At 42.7% G+C, this 16,223-nt stretch overlaps 1 protein-coding gene across 2 annotated transcripts in view; it reads right to left on the bottom strand.

Annotated features, from left to right (window-relative positions):
- The window catches only part of PANX1 (pannexin 1), a 45,326-nt gene that overhangs the window by 24,721 nt on the left and 4,382 nt on the right, over nt 1–16,223 (bottom strand). Inside the window, exon 2 of one of the 2 annotated variants that reach the window (XM_082339975.1) lies at nt 7,120–7,252. The exons of the other annotated variant lie outside the window; for it this stretch is intronic. Within the exon in view, the coding sequence (XP_082196101.1) occupies nt 7,120–7,192 (73 nt within the window). The 5' untranslated portion in view covers nt 7,193–7,252. The remainder of the gene's footprint in view (nt 1–7,119; nt 7,253–16,223) is intronic. 2 annotated transcript variants of the gene reach the window in all.

Raw genomic sequence — 16,223 nt, 5'->3', positions numbered from 1 at the left:
CCCTCTCTCCAATACTTGTTAAAGTCAATGGCCCTCCACGTCCACCTCCATGGCCCATCCTTCAAAGCCCAGCTCAGATATCACCCTCTGCATGAAACTGTCCCCACTCAACTCCCAGAGCCCTTTAAAGCCATCAGAGACAGATAATCACCTTCAACCATGTGGTACAGACATGCACGTCTTATCTCTTCTAGTAATATCTCAACTCTTGGCTAGCAGAGTGAACATACACACACACACACACACACACACACACTCTCTCTCTCTCTCTCTTTCCCTCCCTCCGTCCCTCCTTCCCTCCCTCTCAACTTCATAGAGCACCCTGTACCAAATAAATAACACCTGTCTGGGTGCTTTAAACGTTCCCAAGTACTATGATAAATAGTATCTCAACTAACAATCAAGTCTTCCTGTCAGATACCATTATCCCAGCTGAGGAAACAGAGTCCCTAATCCACAGTGATCCTCTAGCCTGGGCCCCAAGCCCTTTCCACTCCGCTCTGCCGCGTGTTGGCTGAATGAGGGCACTCTGATTTCTAGGGAGTAGCTTTAAGTGAGATCTGCACTGCCTTTCACAACTGTACAGAAACCGAGAAATAAGTTTTGGCTTTACACCAAGAACAATACCACCACTTCTGTCCAGCTGAGAGTGCAGACAGAGCTGTGGGCTTTCCATATGTGTCTGGCCGGACAGAATGAAAGATCACGGGCAGGAAACGTGTGCTCCGGGGGCTTTGTGGCAGCAGCTGCAACATCTGCTAACAAGTGACCCACGTCACAGACATCCCTCCACCCAGCCTCCGGGCCCCGGTCTGGAGCCTAGGGTGCGGGTCACCCCTTCTCCCTAAGTGTCAGCCCAGCTAAAACCTGTTCCTGTACCACAGACGCAGCTGGTGGAGAACCAGAGGGTAACACAGCCTGAGAGGAGACAGGATGGGGGCCAGGGAGGTGGGCCAGCCCAGCAGCTTCTCCGTGGCACCAACACTAGCTAGTGCAAGGCTAGTGCAAGGCTCTCTGTTCCTGGTCCACCCCATCCGGAGGGGCTTTGGCCTCGTTTTGCTGTCCCTCTTTTTTTTGATAAGCTTTCTTTTCATTCTTCTCATTCAGTTATAATAATTTAGTTATTATTATCACTCAGTTGGTTAGGAGGGAGGGCCCACACCTGAAGGGCTGTGAGTTCTGAGCAAGCCCCCAACATCTTCCGACAAACATATGCACCCTCCCTCCCCGGGTGCTGTGTGGGAGTAAGTTATCTGCGTTGCTTCTGCATTTAAACGCTACATGCAACTGTGAGGGTAGCGCAAGAATCAGGCTTCCTGAGAAGTTAATGCAACTCACCAAAATCGCAAGTTTAACAAAACACCAATAGAAAGATCTAGTTAACTGCCTGGGAAGACATTAGAGGAATTTTCAAACGGAAGAGATTCTAACCTGGTAACCAGCACAGTGAAGAGAGTGAAGGGGCAGCAGAAGCAAGAAAAGGGAACCCCCCCCCCTTGCTGTGTACACTGACCCCATTTTAAAAATGAGGAAAGTGAGGCTCTCGTGACTAGCGGGTTATAGAGATGGGGTATCAACCCAGGTTTCCATCTTTACCTTCCAAACACGAGAAAGAGGAGGCAAGAAGCACAGGTTATTGAAGAAAGCTGGGTCAGAGAAGGTCAAAAGAGAAGGAGGGAGACAGGAAAGTTTCTTTGAACAAAACAGTAAGTCCTGGGTTTGCTGTTTCTGGGAGGCAGAAAGGGAACACAGCAGTCATTACTATCGATAGAATATTTTAAAAGTTTGCAAAATGTTTTTATCTTGCAAAACAAAAACTCAGTTCTATTTCACTTTAATGTAAACGATACACATACACACACCATTCACACATATATATACACATACCCAGGGGATCCAGGTAGGTCATAATACAACCTATGAAGCACTGAATTTGAAAGTTCTTGCTATATTTTAAGGTTGTCAGAAAAACTGAAAACAACTGCATTATAAACTCTCAAGTTCAATGGGAATAATCACATAGAAAGGGACCCTGATTGTGTGGTAGAGAAAGAGATAGGTAGTGGTCAGTGCTTAAAAATAAACATGAAATAGTAACAAGAACTCATCAGGATGAAACAGGCCTGAATCTGTTTCAAGCACCTTCGACACCAACATAAGACCAAATGAAGTCTGTCCCAAAGGATCCCTTCTTGCCAAATACTCAGAGATCCCAACCCTGATAAAATAGAGTAAAATTCCAAGAATCTCAGGACTACTTCTCTCTCTAAAAAAGAAACAAATTCCTCCCCTTTCACCTCTCCAGGTGACTTCAAACCAGCCTCTAGCTTCAAACACAAGCAAATAAATAAAGTCCCAAATGGTCCATTCTTGCCTTCACTTTTGCTTTGCGGGAACTGACCCCACGGCACAGGTGTTTTAAACCAGTGTGAAAATATATAAGTACTCTCTGTAGCCCAAACTGAAAAAACTGAATCGGAATGATAGTTTTCTTTTCCTTTAAACCAAGTTGATTCACCAGTTCTCTTTTTTCCCACAGCTAAGCCTGGCTTTTAAAGACAACCCAACCAGAGCTAATATCTGCTCCTTGATAAGATGGGCATAATCTAGTGTTATCTTCTAAATGAGTCCCAAGAAGTCCCCAGATACTTCACTACCCATCCCAAGCAATAAACTCTTTGGCATTTCTGCATTAATAGTTTTCTGCTTCTGGGTCTACCAAATTAGACAAAGGCCCATCAGTGCACAATGCTCTCACGTATGGAGGGGAATAACAGCCCGGACCACATGGTCCAGGATTTGTGACTACAGGGCAGACAGCCAAGGGAACATACAGTCAAGGTGGCGAGCCTCCGATGGAAACTGCAGGGCTCCTTTAATTCAGTCAAGAATGATGGCGTAAACAATATAATATTATACAGCCTGCTAAGTGCAAGAGCGGAAGTCAAAAGGGAGCCAGACAGAGACCGCAGCTTGAAGGAACCATGAGGCCAGCACTATACCCAGAAGAACAGACTAGACAACTCAGCAGCGGTTTGAAGTGTCGCTTTCCTGAGGTGGAGAATCCAGTCCCTTAGTACATCCAGAACGTCTAGACCACACAAAAGAAGAACTTGTATTAATCCAATGTAAAACCTGACAACTGTCCAGTGAATAAAGTTTCAATGACCTGGGTACCAGGGAAAAAAGATATGAGAACTTAATGTTCTAGTAAAGATGCAAAAAAAGTACTCAATGTATTTAAATATTATTTTTTTAAAATTTTGATCATCTGAGATTAACTAGTTCAAACATACAGAAAATTACAGAAAATAATATGACAGATACCTAGGGGTTTAAAACAATATTGACATTTTGCTTTGTTTACCTCATCTCTTTTTTAAAATTAAACATTTTATTTTGAATTTTTTTCAGACCTATAGAAAAGTTACAAGAATATTACAACGATATTCAGCTATAAAAGAGAAGGAAATCCTGTAATTTGTGTCAATACGGATGGACCTTGAGGGCATTATGTTTAGTGAAATAAATTAGACAGAGAAAGACAAATAGTTCTGATCTTATTTATATGTTTTATCTAATAGAACTGAATTCACTGAGACAGAAAACAGATTGGTAGTTGACAGAGGCCGGGCATGGTGGGGTGAGGGAAATGGGTAAAGGTGGTCAAAAGGTAAAAACTTCCAGTTATAAGATAAATAAGTTCTGGGATGTAACGTCAGCACAGAGCCTATAGTTAACCAAACCGTATGGTATATTTGAAAGCTAAGCAAGTAAATCTTTAAAGTTCTCATCATAAGAAAAAAAATTATAACTATTTGAGGAGATGATATTAATGAAATTTACTGTGGTGATCACTTCACAATATATACATATATCAATTCATTATGTTGCACACCTTAAACTTACACATTATGTGTCAATTACAGCTCAATAAAACTGGAAAAAATAAATAAAATTTGTAAACGTATAAAATACAGTATCAGCATAAAAAATAATATTACAATGAAATACCACATTGTCAACATTCTGCCACACATTCTCCTTTTATATACATGTATGTATAATATATACCTTTTTTCTGAACCACTTGCAGAGATTATGACCCTTTCCTCTCAAAGTGTGTATCTTCTAAAATACGATATTCTCTTACATAACCCAGTTCAATTACCAAATTAAAAAACAACAACAAAAAAACAAAAACACTACTGCTATCTATGTTCAGATTTCCCAAACTATCCTTTACGGCAATTTTTTTTTTCCTCTACTCAGGATCCAATCCTGCACCACACACAGTGCATTCAGATGTCACATCTCTCTAGTCGCTTTATCCTGGGAGGGTTCCACAGCCCTTCTCTGTCATTCAAGACCCTACCGTGTGAAGAGCATTGGCCCTCTGTTTTGTGCGACACCCCTTCATTTGTGTTTCTTCATTGTTTCTCCATGCTCTGATCTAGGTTCTGCATTATTGGCAGAGATCCCAATAAGGGAAGGGTTGTTGGTCATCCACAGGACACCCCTGGTGGCGCCTGACAACAGTTTCCCCCATGACAGGTAATGTCACTTATGATGGTCACTTGGTTAAGGTGCCTTCTGCCAGGGCTCTGCTGTTAAAAGTGTCTTTTTCCCTTGAGAAATAAGTGGTCTATGGGATACGACCCTCCTAGACTGTAAGCATTCTGTTCCCCAACAAGCTTTCACCCAGTGGTGAATCAAATACTTCAACTGTGGTTGCAAAATGAAGATTTTCCAACTTTATTCTTCCCTCTACATTTATTAGCCGGCATTTTACTATAAAAAGGAACTTCACCTTCCCCACATTTTTTTCTTTTTTAGCATAAACATGGACTCATGTAGTCTTTTGTTTTTCAATATTTTATAATCCGTTACTTTTATTTATTTTGATGCTTAAATTGTTTCAAATAAGCTCCTGTACCTAACATGCTCCCCTTGGTTTTGAGCACTTCCATACTTCCTCACACAAAATGTTCTGGGCTTATCTTGTACTTTCCCTGCCCCAGCCCTACAATTGGCCATTTCTCCAATGAGCCTTCGGTTCCTTTAGTCGGTAATAAAAAAAATTTTTTTAATAAATTTATTTATTTATTTATTTAATTTTTGACTGCATTGGGTCCTCGTTGTTACGCGCGGGCTTTCTCTAGTTGTGGCGAGCAGGGGCTACTCTTCGTTGCAGTGCGCAGGCTTCTCATTGCGGTGGCTTCTCTTGTTGCGGAGCACGGGCTCTAGGCTCGCCGGCTTCAGTCGTTGCAGCACGCAGGCTCAGTAGTTGTGGTGCATGGGTTTAGTTGCTCCGCAGCATGTGGGATCTTCCCGGACCAGGGCTCGAACCGTGTCCCGTGTCCCCTGCGTTGGCAGGCGGATTCTTAACCACTGTGCCACCAGGGAAGTCCCGGTAATAAAATTTTAAAACAAAGATTTGTATGCTAGCTGTGCTCACTGCTACTGAGATGTCATTGCTCCCAGGCCCTTTCAACAGACACAGATAGGAAATCGATTTGTGTGTGTCTGTGTGTATGTGTGAGTTTATGATGAGACTTCTAATTCCAATCCAACACCACTGGGATCTTCCTTGTCTTCCCTTATTCCATGTTTGTATCTTTCCTTCATTTAGACCCTTAGCTCCTAAATACATCAACATAGTTACTCATTGGCTCAATCCTAAAAATTCACACAAAATAATTTCAGAACTTTTAGGGACTTCCTTGGTGGCACAGTCGTTAGGAATCCACCTGCCAATGCAGGGGACACAGGTTCGATCTCTGGTCTGGGAAGATCCCACATGCTGCAGAGCAACTAAGCCCGTGCACCACGACTACTGAGCCCGCGCGCCACAACTACTGAAGCCCACACGCTCTGGGGCCCACGTGCTGCAACTACTGAAGCCCACGCACCTAGAGCCTGTGCTCCGCAACAAGAGAAGCTACTGCAACGAGAAGCCTGTGCACCACAACAAAGAGTAGCACCCCCCGCTGTAACTAGAGAAAGCCCGCACGCAGCAACGAACACCCAATGCAGCCAAAAAAAAAAATAAATAATAATAATAATTTCAGAATTTTTAAAGCAAAGACATCTTCTGGTATTTATTTTAAAAGGTTCACTCTGGATGCTATGTCAAAAACTGGCCATTCAGGGTCAAGAACCTAAGTAGAGACCAGTCAGGAATCTATTGCAATAGTCCAAGTGACATAAAAAAGAATGAAATAATGCCATTTGCAGCAACATGGATGGACCTAGAGATTGTCATACTGAGTGAAGTAAGTCAGACAGAGAAAGACAAATATGATACCGCTTATATGTGGAATCTAAAAAAATTTATAAAACAGAAGTAGAGTCACAGATGTAGAAAACAAATTTATGGTTACCAAGGGGGAAGGGGGGGAGGGATAAATTGGGAGTTTGGGATTGACATATACACACTACTATATATCAAATAGATACCTAATAAGAACCTACTGTATAGTACAGGGAACTCTACTCAATACTCTGTAATGACCTATATGGGAATAGAATCTAAAAAAGAGTGTATATGTGTACATGCATAGCTGATTCACTTTGCTGTATAGCAGACACTAACACAACATTGTAAATCAACTATACTCTAATAAGAATTAATTTAAAAATAATAAAAATAAAAATAACAATAACACAAATTAAAAAAAAAAATAGTCCAGGTGAGAGAGAGTATGAAGAAATAGTCACAGCACACGTCTGCCTGAAGTCTCTTCCATCACCTCTAGGTCCTAGCCTGGTCCAGGGCAAAGGCTTTGCTTCTGTGAAATGAAGATTAACACAAAAGGTAGATGAAAGGTAAAAAGGGAAATCAATACAAACATCTCTGCTATAATACAATTTGTGTATTTAAAAAAAAAAAGTAGTATTCTGCAAAATCACTAAAATAACAGCTATGGCAGTATATAGGACTGAGGCAGATCACTCAAAGTCTCTGCAGATTTTGTACCTAGAGCACTAATCAAACAGCAACAATCCTGATTAAAAACACAGTAGTGTGATGAAGGGTGTGTAAGAAAGGCTGCTGAGTTATGCACCCAAGTAAAAAAGTGAAACACACAAAGACCAGACAGAACCACCTGACAGCACCTCCAAAACAGGACATTTGACCATGTGCAGCCAAGAGGGAGAGCGTGGGGTTAATGGGCATCATATGCGCCATATTCCTCTGAAGCCTGCTTCATCCAGATCTTCTTCCTTGGTGGCACAAATCATTCACATGCTGGAAAAAAAGTATATGAACCAATGTGACTCACACATGATACTGGTATTCCCTATGTGCTAATCACATATAAGCTACTCTCCATCACAGAATCACCAAGAACAGATGTCATTTACTAAATACTACGATTAGATAGGAATTAGATGCTCTCACTCAATCGAATAAAAGAACCTGTGAACTAGTTATCATTTAGTGTCATTTGTCAGATGAGGAAACAGAGGCTCAGAGAGGTTAAGCAACTTCCAGAGGCAGACAGCTAATACTTGGTGTAGGTTCCATACAATCCCACATGTGTGGCCCTCCTCTTTCCCCAATGTGATGATACCCTGAGAACAAGTGACCAGGGGAAAGAGAAGGTGGAGGCAGGGTGGAGTGGAGAAGGATAGGCGCTGTGTACAGCAAGGCCAGCCAGTAACACAAGCAGAGCAGGAAAGGGCCAGCCTCAATTTCCCTGGCAGCCTGGTCCTGAGCGGAAAAGAAATTGTCATCAAAAACCTCAGGGCCAGGGACTTCCCTGGTGGTCCAGCAGTTAAGAATACGCCTTCCAACGCCGGGGACGCGGGTTCGATCCCTGGTTGGGGAATTAAGATCCCACATGCTGTGGGGCAACTAAGCCAGAGCACTGCAACTACTGAGCCTGCACGCCACAACTAGAGAGCCTGCATGCCACAACTACTGAGGCCATGCACCCTGGAGCCCGTGCACCACAACTAGAGAGAAGCCTGTGCGCCACAATGAAGATCCCACATGCCGCCAACTAAGACCCGATGCAGCTAAAAATAATAAATTAATTAATTAATTAAAAAAAAAATTTTGGCTAATGTGGCCAAATGGCTGGTGTGTGAAGACCTAACACAGAGTACCTAATGTTACTTCATGTGGCGTCAGAAAGATTGTTGGCAGAAAGATTGTTGGCAGGGTGGAAGGGGCCAACCAATAGAGGTGTTCACCCAGTAGGGACGGAGGCTGCACCCATGGAGGGAAGGAAGGGCCAGATCAAATAAACTACATCATCAGAAAAGTCACAGCAAGAAGGACATGTGAGAGCCAGAAATAAATCCTTGCAGTAACCCGAGGCGGGTCACACTTCCACTAGAGGAAATGAGGTCTCGGTTTTTGCACTGTAAGAGGGCAGTGGGGAAACCAGGCACCACCCCAAAATGAACATGAGAAATGGATGCTGCCCCCCAAGGTGGGGGGAGGGGGCTTAAGAAAGAAAACATTTAAGGAACAGCGCATTTAAGGCCAAGGGGCAAGTTAATAGATACTTTTAAGTATAAAAAGGGTTAGAAGAAAATTATTGTCCAACTGGTCCTCACTGACACAGAGGCCTAATTTGTGCGAAACAACACGGAAGTCCAGTTAGGTGTGGGGAAGGGATTTCAGCCTAAAGAGAAAAAATTAGGTACATCTATAAGAAGAGGTTCTAGAATCTTTATTTCCTGAATATTGCTTTAAGATCCCATGATACCCAATAGTTATTAAGTTTTCTCTTTTACTTGCTAGCAAGTTACTTAACCTCTCTGAACCTAATTTTTCTTGTTTGCAAAACCTCATAGAATTCCTGTAAGGATTAATGAAATATCTGCCGCAGTGCAAGCAGATAGTAAGAACTCAATAAATGGTAGCTGTTCTTATTTCTATGCGTCGGGCGCACCATGGTAAGCACTGGAGATACAAAGATACACGGTTCCTTTGTCACATCCTGTATTATTTTCTTCAGTGCATTTGTAATTATTTGAATTTCACCGTTCTTACTGGTTTACCTGTTGGTCTTATCTTCTGTAAATCTTGAACATACGCATTGTGAAAGCAGGCCTTGGATAATCGGGATTTGAGATTTAATGGGGCCCCAGCCTGAAACTAGACCCAACTTTGTTAAGTCCTTTTGTATCACCTCTCCCTCAAAGTTGCTAGATTTTAAGAGCTAGATTTTGTAGTTCCTGCAGCAAAGAGATCCTATTGTGTCGTAGAAGGCCTTGAGTGTCTACATTTGGTATTTAATGCCACAGAGCCTTTGTGCCAGCAGCATACCAGAAAGAGCCAAGGACCCTGCTCTCCCCCAGGGCTGTTCCTGCTGTTTCTCTTCTTCTTCTTTTTTTTTTTTTTTTGTTTCTCTTCTGGTACAACAGAGCACAGCTGTTCTCCCGAAGGTACGCAGACCTTGATGGTCGCTCCACCCAAAAAGCATTTATTGGTCATGGTACCACGGGGGATTCAAAGACAAAGAAAGCATGGCCCCTGTCCTCCAAGAGCTTGCGGTCCAGGAGGAGGCCAAGAATATGAACCACTAACAATAACAAACAAAAAAATTGCATAAGGTAATGGCTGAGCCATGGCAGACGTTCATACTTGAAGGGAGGAGAGGAGAAAACCCAGGCTGGGAAAGAGCACGAGAAAGGCTCGGAGTCTTTAAAGTTCACCGCGTATTACGAAGGGGAGCACGCCACTGTGCCTGGAAGAGAGTCCAGGTCTGGGAATCAGATAAAGGACATCCTGGGATGACATGCTGGGAAGTCTAGACTTGATGCTATGATAATGGCAAGGAGGTCTGGCAGGATGGGTGGAGGGACTGTGTTTTAATATCCTTAGGGCTGTAATTCATGCACCCATGGTCCTGATGCCCTGCTGAGGCTGCGGTGCTGAACTGGGGATGGGGCTGGCCATGATGCTAACGGGGAAGGCACCCCCCCCCAGCAAGCAAGCAAGGAATGGGGAAGATGGTCCCGAGAGTGGGGAGGATGATCCCGTGGCAGCAGCGCCGAGACCCAGAACAAACTAGTAGCTTCTGTGCTGGGTACAAGCTCGTGCGGCTTTCAGTGCACTGTTCCTGATGCACAGGACACGGGAGAGGGCAGAGTACACAGCAGTGCCCGAGAATTCAGGCTTCAGAATCAAAGCTGCACTCCACCTCTGCTCGGTGTGCCCTTGAGCACGTTATCTGGCCTCTGTTGGCCTCAGTTCCTCATCTGTCAGAGTCCTAAGTACTGGGGTGTGTGTAGCAGCTAACCTTTACTGAAAGGTTACTATGTCCCAGACATGGTTCTAGGGCTCACGTGTGTTAATGCATTTAATCCTCACCACCCTGTGAGATAGGTTTTTACTATTACCCCATTTATTGATGAGGAAACTGGGGCACAGAGAAACTATGTAACTTGCCCAACGTCTCACAGTGTATGTGTAATGCACCAGGATTGGAACCCAGGCAGTCTGTCTCCAAACTCACATCTTAACCAATATTCCACAGTCTCCCCAAAATTAAAATCTATACCTGTTTTGAAGAATTTCTGCTGGGAAAAATATCATGCTAAAAGGACCTAGCACACAGGCAGTGTCAATGTATGGTGGCTTCATGTGATAAAGGACTGTTATTAAAAATATACAAAGAATTCCTTGGATAAGATGTGGTGTATATATATATATATATATATATATATATATATATGTATGTAATGGAATATTACTCAGCCGTAGAAAAGAATGAAATAATGTCATTTGCAGCAACATGGATGGACCTAGAGATTATCATACTAAGCGAAGTAAGTCAGACAGAGCAAGACAAATTTCATATAATATCACTTACATGTGGAATCTAAAAAAATGATACAAATGAACGTATCTATAAAACAGAAACAGACTCATGCACATAGAAAACAAACTTATGGTTACCAAAGGGGAGCATGGTGGGTGGGGGGGAGGATAAATTAGGAGTTTGGGATTAGCAGATACAAACTACTATATGTATAATAGATAAACAACAAGGTCCTCCTGTATATTCAATATCTTGTAGTAAATTATAATGGAAAAGAATCTGAAAAAGAATATATTTATTTATATTTACAAATATCTTCTGAATCACTTTGCTGTGCACCAGAAACTAACACGACATTGTAAATCAACTATACCTCAAATAAAAAATACATATACAAAAAATTCTTAAAACTCAACAATAAGAAGCAAACAACTCAAAAACTGGGCCAAAGACCTTAACAGACACCTCACCCAAGAAGGTATGCAGATAGAAAATAAGCACATGAAACAACAAGACACCAGTACACACCTATTAGAAGGGCCAAAATCTGGAACACGGACAACACCAAATGCTGGTGTGGATGTGGAGCAATAGGAACTTTCATTAACTGCTGGTCAGAATGCAAAATAGTACAGCCACTTTGGAAGACAGTTTGGCAGCTTCTTACAAAACTGAACATACTTTTACAGCAAACGTGCTCCTTGGTATTTACCCAAAGGACCTGAAAACTCATGTCCACACAAAAACCTGCCCATGGATGTTTACTACAGCTTTGTTCGTAACTGCCAAAACTTGGAAGCAACCAAAGACATCCTTCAGTAGGTGAACGGACAAATAAACTGTGGTACATCCAGACAATGGAATATTATTCAGTGTTAAAAAGAAACAGCTACCAAGCCATGAAAAGACATGGAGGAATCTTAAATGCATGTCACTAAGTGAAAGAAGCCACTCTGAAAAGGCCACGTACTGCATGATTCCAACTGTATGGTATTGTAGAAAAGGCAAAACTATAGAGACTGTAAAAAAGCCAGTGGTTGCCAAGGGTTATACAGGTGAGGGTTGAATAGGCAGAGCACAGAGGATTTTGAGGGCAGTGAAAATACTCCATATGATACCATAATGATGGATACATGTCATTATACACTTTTCCAAATCCACAGAATGTACGACTCTGGTGGGAAATGTTGGTAACAGAGAAGGTTGTGCATGTGTGGGAGCAGGGAATATATGGCAAATCTCTGTACCTTCCCCTCAATTTTGCTGTGAAACTAAAACTGCCCTAAAAAAGTAAAGTCTTAATGAAAACGCACGCGTGTGTGTGTGCACATACACACAGCAGCTATTAACATTGCTCCTAAGGACAGCAGGGGAAGGAAGGCATTAGAAGCAACTGCCTAAGTGCAGAGGTGAGAGGCAACATTTCCCTTTGGACACCAACCCCTCTGGCTGTTCACCTGCAGGGCCCCGGCCAGGCCCTTCCAGAGCTGCAGCTTCTCCCAGGCCTTCAGCGGACAGGGCTTCCTGCTGTGCCAGGCGATGAGAGCCGGCTGCTGGGGTCTACCCTGGACCAGGCTTCCACATGGACCCGGCCCACCCCTGCCAGGCACAGCCTTCCTCACAGTACACTGCGCCAGGCCGGGCTTCCACGAGACCGTGGAGCCCCAGAGCAGAACCGCTGGATGCGGCCAGCCTGGGGCCTTCCCAAATCAGCTCCAACATCCCAGAACAACGGGGAGGTATCGCGTGTGCCCGCAGAGCTCCCAGCAATGGCTCCCGATAAACTTTTATAAACTATCTGCCCCATACAAAGCACCATGGTGGAGTCCAAGATACATATAACAGTCCTCGTCCTCCAAGTGCACAGAGTTAGTAAGCCTTAACTTAACCGTGACAGCCCCTAACTAGTCTCTCCACATCTCCATTCCCGTCTCCACAAAGTATCCGGGGTGAGATTTTTCAAATGTGTACCTGATTACGTCATGTATAACTAAAAGCCCTCCGACTGCTCTGGATAAACCCTAAAATCCAAATTCCCGTGAGGCCCTCCATGATCGGATCCTTGCCCAGCTCTCGTATCTGTACCACTCACCCTTCCCCCCTGCTCAGCAGGTCCCTGTAACACTGATCCTTTTCCATTCTCCAAGAAATCATGTCTGTCACTTCCTCAGAAAGCCATCTCAATGCCCCCGACGGGGCGAGGCTCCCGCAATGGCACTTGTCTCAAAGCACTTATCACAGCCAGAACTCTGTAATTATTGGGAAGCTGTCACCCCTGCCAGGCTGCAAGCTCCCGGACAATGTCTGTCTCCTTCACTGATAGATCCTAGAACACAGAGCAGTGCTCAGTGAATAAGTGACATGAATGAGGATGTGAATGAATGGACACAAAAGGTAAGAAAGAATAATTACAGTAAGGCGAGGCATGAACCACCCAGAATCAGAAAGGTACTGGAGTGCACATAATAACTAATTTTAGTCCAATGTCCTCATGTTACAAAGGAAGAAACTGAGTCAAGGTGAGACACCTTCCGGTCACATACGCTTCACAAAGCTTTTCCTTTCTGGTAAGCAAGAAGTGCCGGAAGGGTGTTCCTTCAATTCTCCGAAGTGCATCATTTTTCTGTTCTGGAATTCACTTCAATGTGTGCAAAACAGAAACACAGAGAACGTAAGGGCTTAGAATGTTTATAGAGACTCAAAAAGGAATAAAGCCTTATTAAGAAGAAGAATGTCAAGACCATCAGCCCCTGGACTCTCCTCTCTCCAAGGAACACAGGTGGGCAAGTCACAGTTACGGTCACCCAGACTCATCGAGCTGAGCCTCCAGTGCCTGTCTGAATAGCACCTGAATCTGCACGATCCCTGGAGAGAAGCGTGAGGCCTCCGTCTCAGCTTTGTTGGCTGCTCATAATACTGCAAATTACCTTCAGATTGTAGAAGCTTATGCCACTAGTTTGAGTCAACCAACATGTATTGAATACAAACCATGTGTCAGGCTCTTTCCATGTATTATCTTGTTTAACAGCATCATTATCTGTTTTGCAAAAGAAAACCTGATCAGAGAGGAGAGGTGAACCTTGCCAAGAAAGGGTACAGCTGAATAAGCACTTCTCTCTCTGAAAAGTCACCTTTCCACACTGCAGTGACTATGCTTTTTGACAACTTTGAGAACCCACATTTGATCATCAAATGTGGAGTAGATGTTAATATTAAAAAAAGATTTTGTAAAGACATCTTTATATTTCCTAAAAAATGGTATTTGCTAGTTTTGCTACTTAATTAAATTTAAACAGGAAACAGAGGGGTCAGAATTGAAGCAACTTATTTTTTTAACCTTTTAACTTAAAAAAAAAAAAAGATAAAAAGAGACTGTGGAAGGGTGGAGGAGGGAGGGAAATATTTTATAAGCTAATGATAATCAGCTGAGACCTGACAGTCTCTAGGATCAAATACTCCAGGCCAAAAGGCAATGGTAATTAGCCTGGAGGCAATGAGCAGCCTCTAGAAACTGCCAAGTGTCAGAGAAAGAGCCCAGAACTATATTTTGTGAAATCCCAGTGCATACAGGGAACTACAGGCTGAAACAGTGAGATGCCATTTCTTTCTTTCTTTTTTTTTTAATCAGAGAAAATAGACTTTTTTCATGTGTAGTTTAAAAAATTTTTTTGAATTTTTCTTTTTAATCGAAGTCGCGGTGATGTACAAGATGCCATTTCCGTCATGAGAATGGCAAACGGAAAACTCTGAAAATATTAGGTAGCAGTAAAGAAGTGAGGAAAGGGCTGCTCCTTACATGCTGACAGGAGTGTAAACCGTGTTCTGAAGGGCAACTGGAAGTGCCTTTTGAACGTGAAATGTGCACACCTCGTGTGCTTCTAACTGCAAACGCCACTCTCCAGTTTGACCCCAGAGAATGGTTCTCAGAGGGGGATCCAGAAACTGAGACTCTTCCAGGAGGTTCATGATGTGAACCCTCTTTTCATAATATTATTAAGTTGTTATCTGCCTTCTCATTCTCATTCTCCTGTGAGTATATACAGTAGGGTTTCCAGAGGCTACTGACGTGGGATATCACTGCACAATGAATGAGAAGCTGATAGGAGCAGGCAGTGGTCTTCTACTGAGCCAGGCATCAAGGAGACTTGCAAAATCGGAAAACAGTGCCACTCTTCTTTGATTTTGTAATTAGATTTATATAATTTGTTGAAATACTGAGATCTTTATAGCTTAGAGGTGTATGTTCAGGAGTGTTCCTCACAATGCTATTTATATTAGCAAAAAAATTTGTAAATGGGTTCAGTTTCAATACACCTATTCGACATTTAATTTGGTAGCCAACAAAAAGCAAGTTTATAAGATTTAAGAAAGAGGCAAAAATGACCCGAAATGGAGTTTGGTTTTTAAAAAGTAGAATACAAGTTGTCAGCTATGTATACATAATTAAGGCTGGGGGAAAACACACCAAGATTTAACAGTGGTTATCTCAGTGTTGTAACGGTGGTGGAATTACAGGTCTTTTCTCTTCTACATTTCCTGTATTTTCTACAGTCAGCCATATCTTTTTAATCAGATAAATATACACATACACAAATGGCTTTTGAGAAAAAGGAGTGCAAGCTTTAGAGAGGGTGAATAAATAAATGAGAAGAATCTCCCTTTGCTGCCATACACCTTGCGCCCCCACACAAAGCCAGGCTCATCTCGGTGCCTTCTCCCCTGGAAACCAGTGGCCCCAGGTGCCCTCGGTAACCCCAAAGCACGCAGCTGTGTCCAACTCACTCAGCCAGGGCACGATGCTCCCAAACTGCCTCCCCTCCCCTACTCTGGACTAAGCTCACTGCCTCAGTTAGGGGTTTGAGAAGAAAGCAATCCAAGGAAGCAATGTGCAGAGGAAGGGTGGGTGTTTGCATGGCTTTGAAAAAGGATGTTGCTAATCCAAACCCAGAATCTGCGAAGATTTCAAGACATATGTTCAGTTTCTGCCAAGGGTGGGAGTTTCATCTATTCTGAAATAATAGGGTTTTTCCCACAACTTCATTTGCTTTTCTTTTTTTCTGTGGGGTGGGGGGAAGAGAAAGGGATTAGTAAATAATTAAAAATAGATCTTCTAATTCACTGGGTCTTTCAAAGTCAGGCAACAGTGTACACTGAAACAGAACAAATGCTATTTGGGTAAATTCTAGTATATTTTTAAAATCGATCTCATCGTTACTAAATGTTTGCTTATTATCTGTCAGTTCACATTCTACGCTCTATTACTGTTATTCTAGTCAGCTCCAATGACATTATACAGAGTTTTCAAATATTTTTGATGGTACTTTTTTTAAGACGAACTCTTTCAAGATACATAAAATCCCATCTTACAGACAACAGAATAACTAACACTCAGGATTCCCAAATGCTAAAATCCTACTGATATCCTTGATGATTCCATTC

The sequence above is a fragment of the Balaenoptera borealis genome (assembly GCF_965194805.1).
Source record: "Balaenoptera borealis genome assembly, chromosome: 11".
Classification (NCBI taxonomy): Eukaryota; Metazoa; Chordata; class Mammalia; order Artiodactyla; family Balaenopteridae; genus Balaenoptera; species Balaenoptera borealis.
The sequence above is the reverse complement of the archived record's forward strand: the minus strand, read 5'-3'. Positions and strand labels throughout refer to the sequence as shown.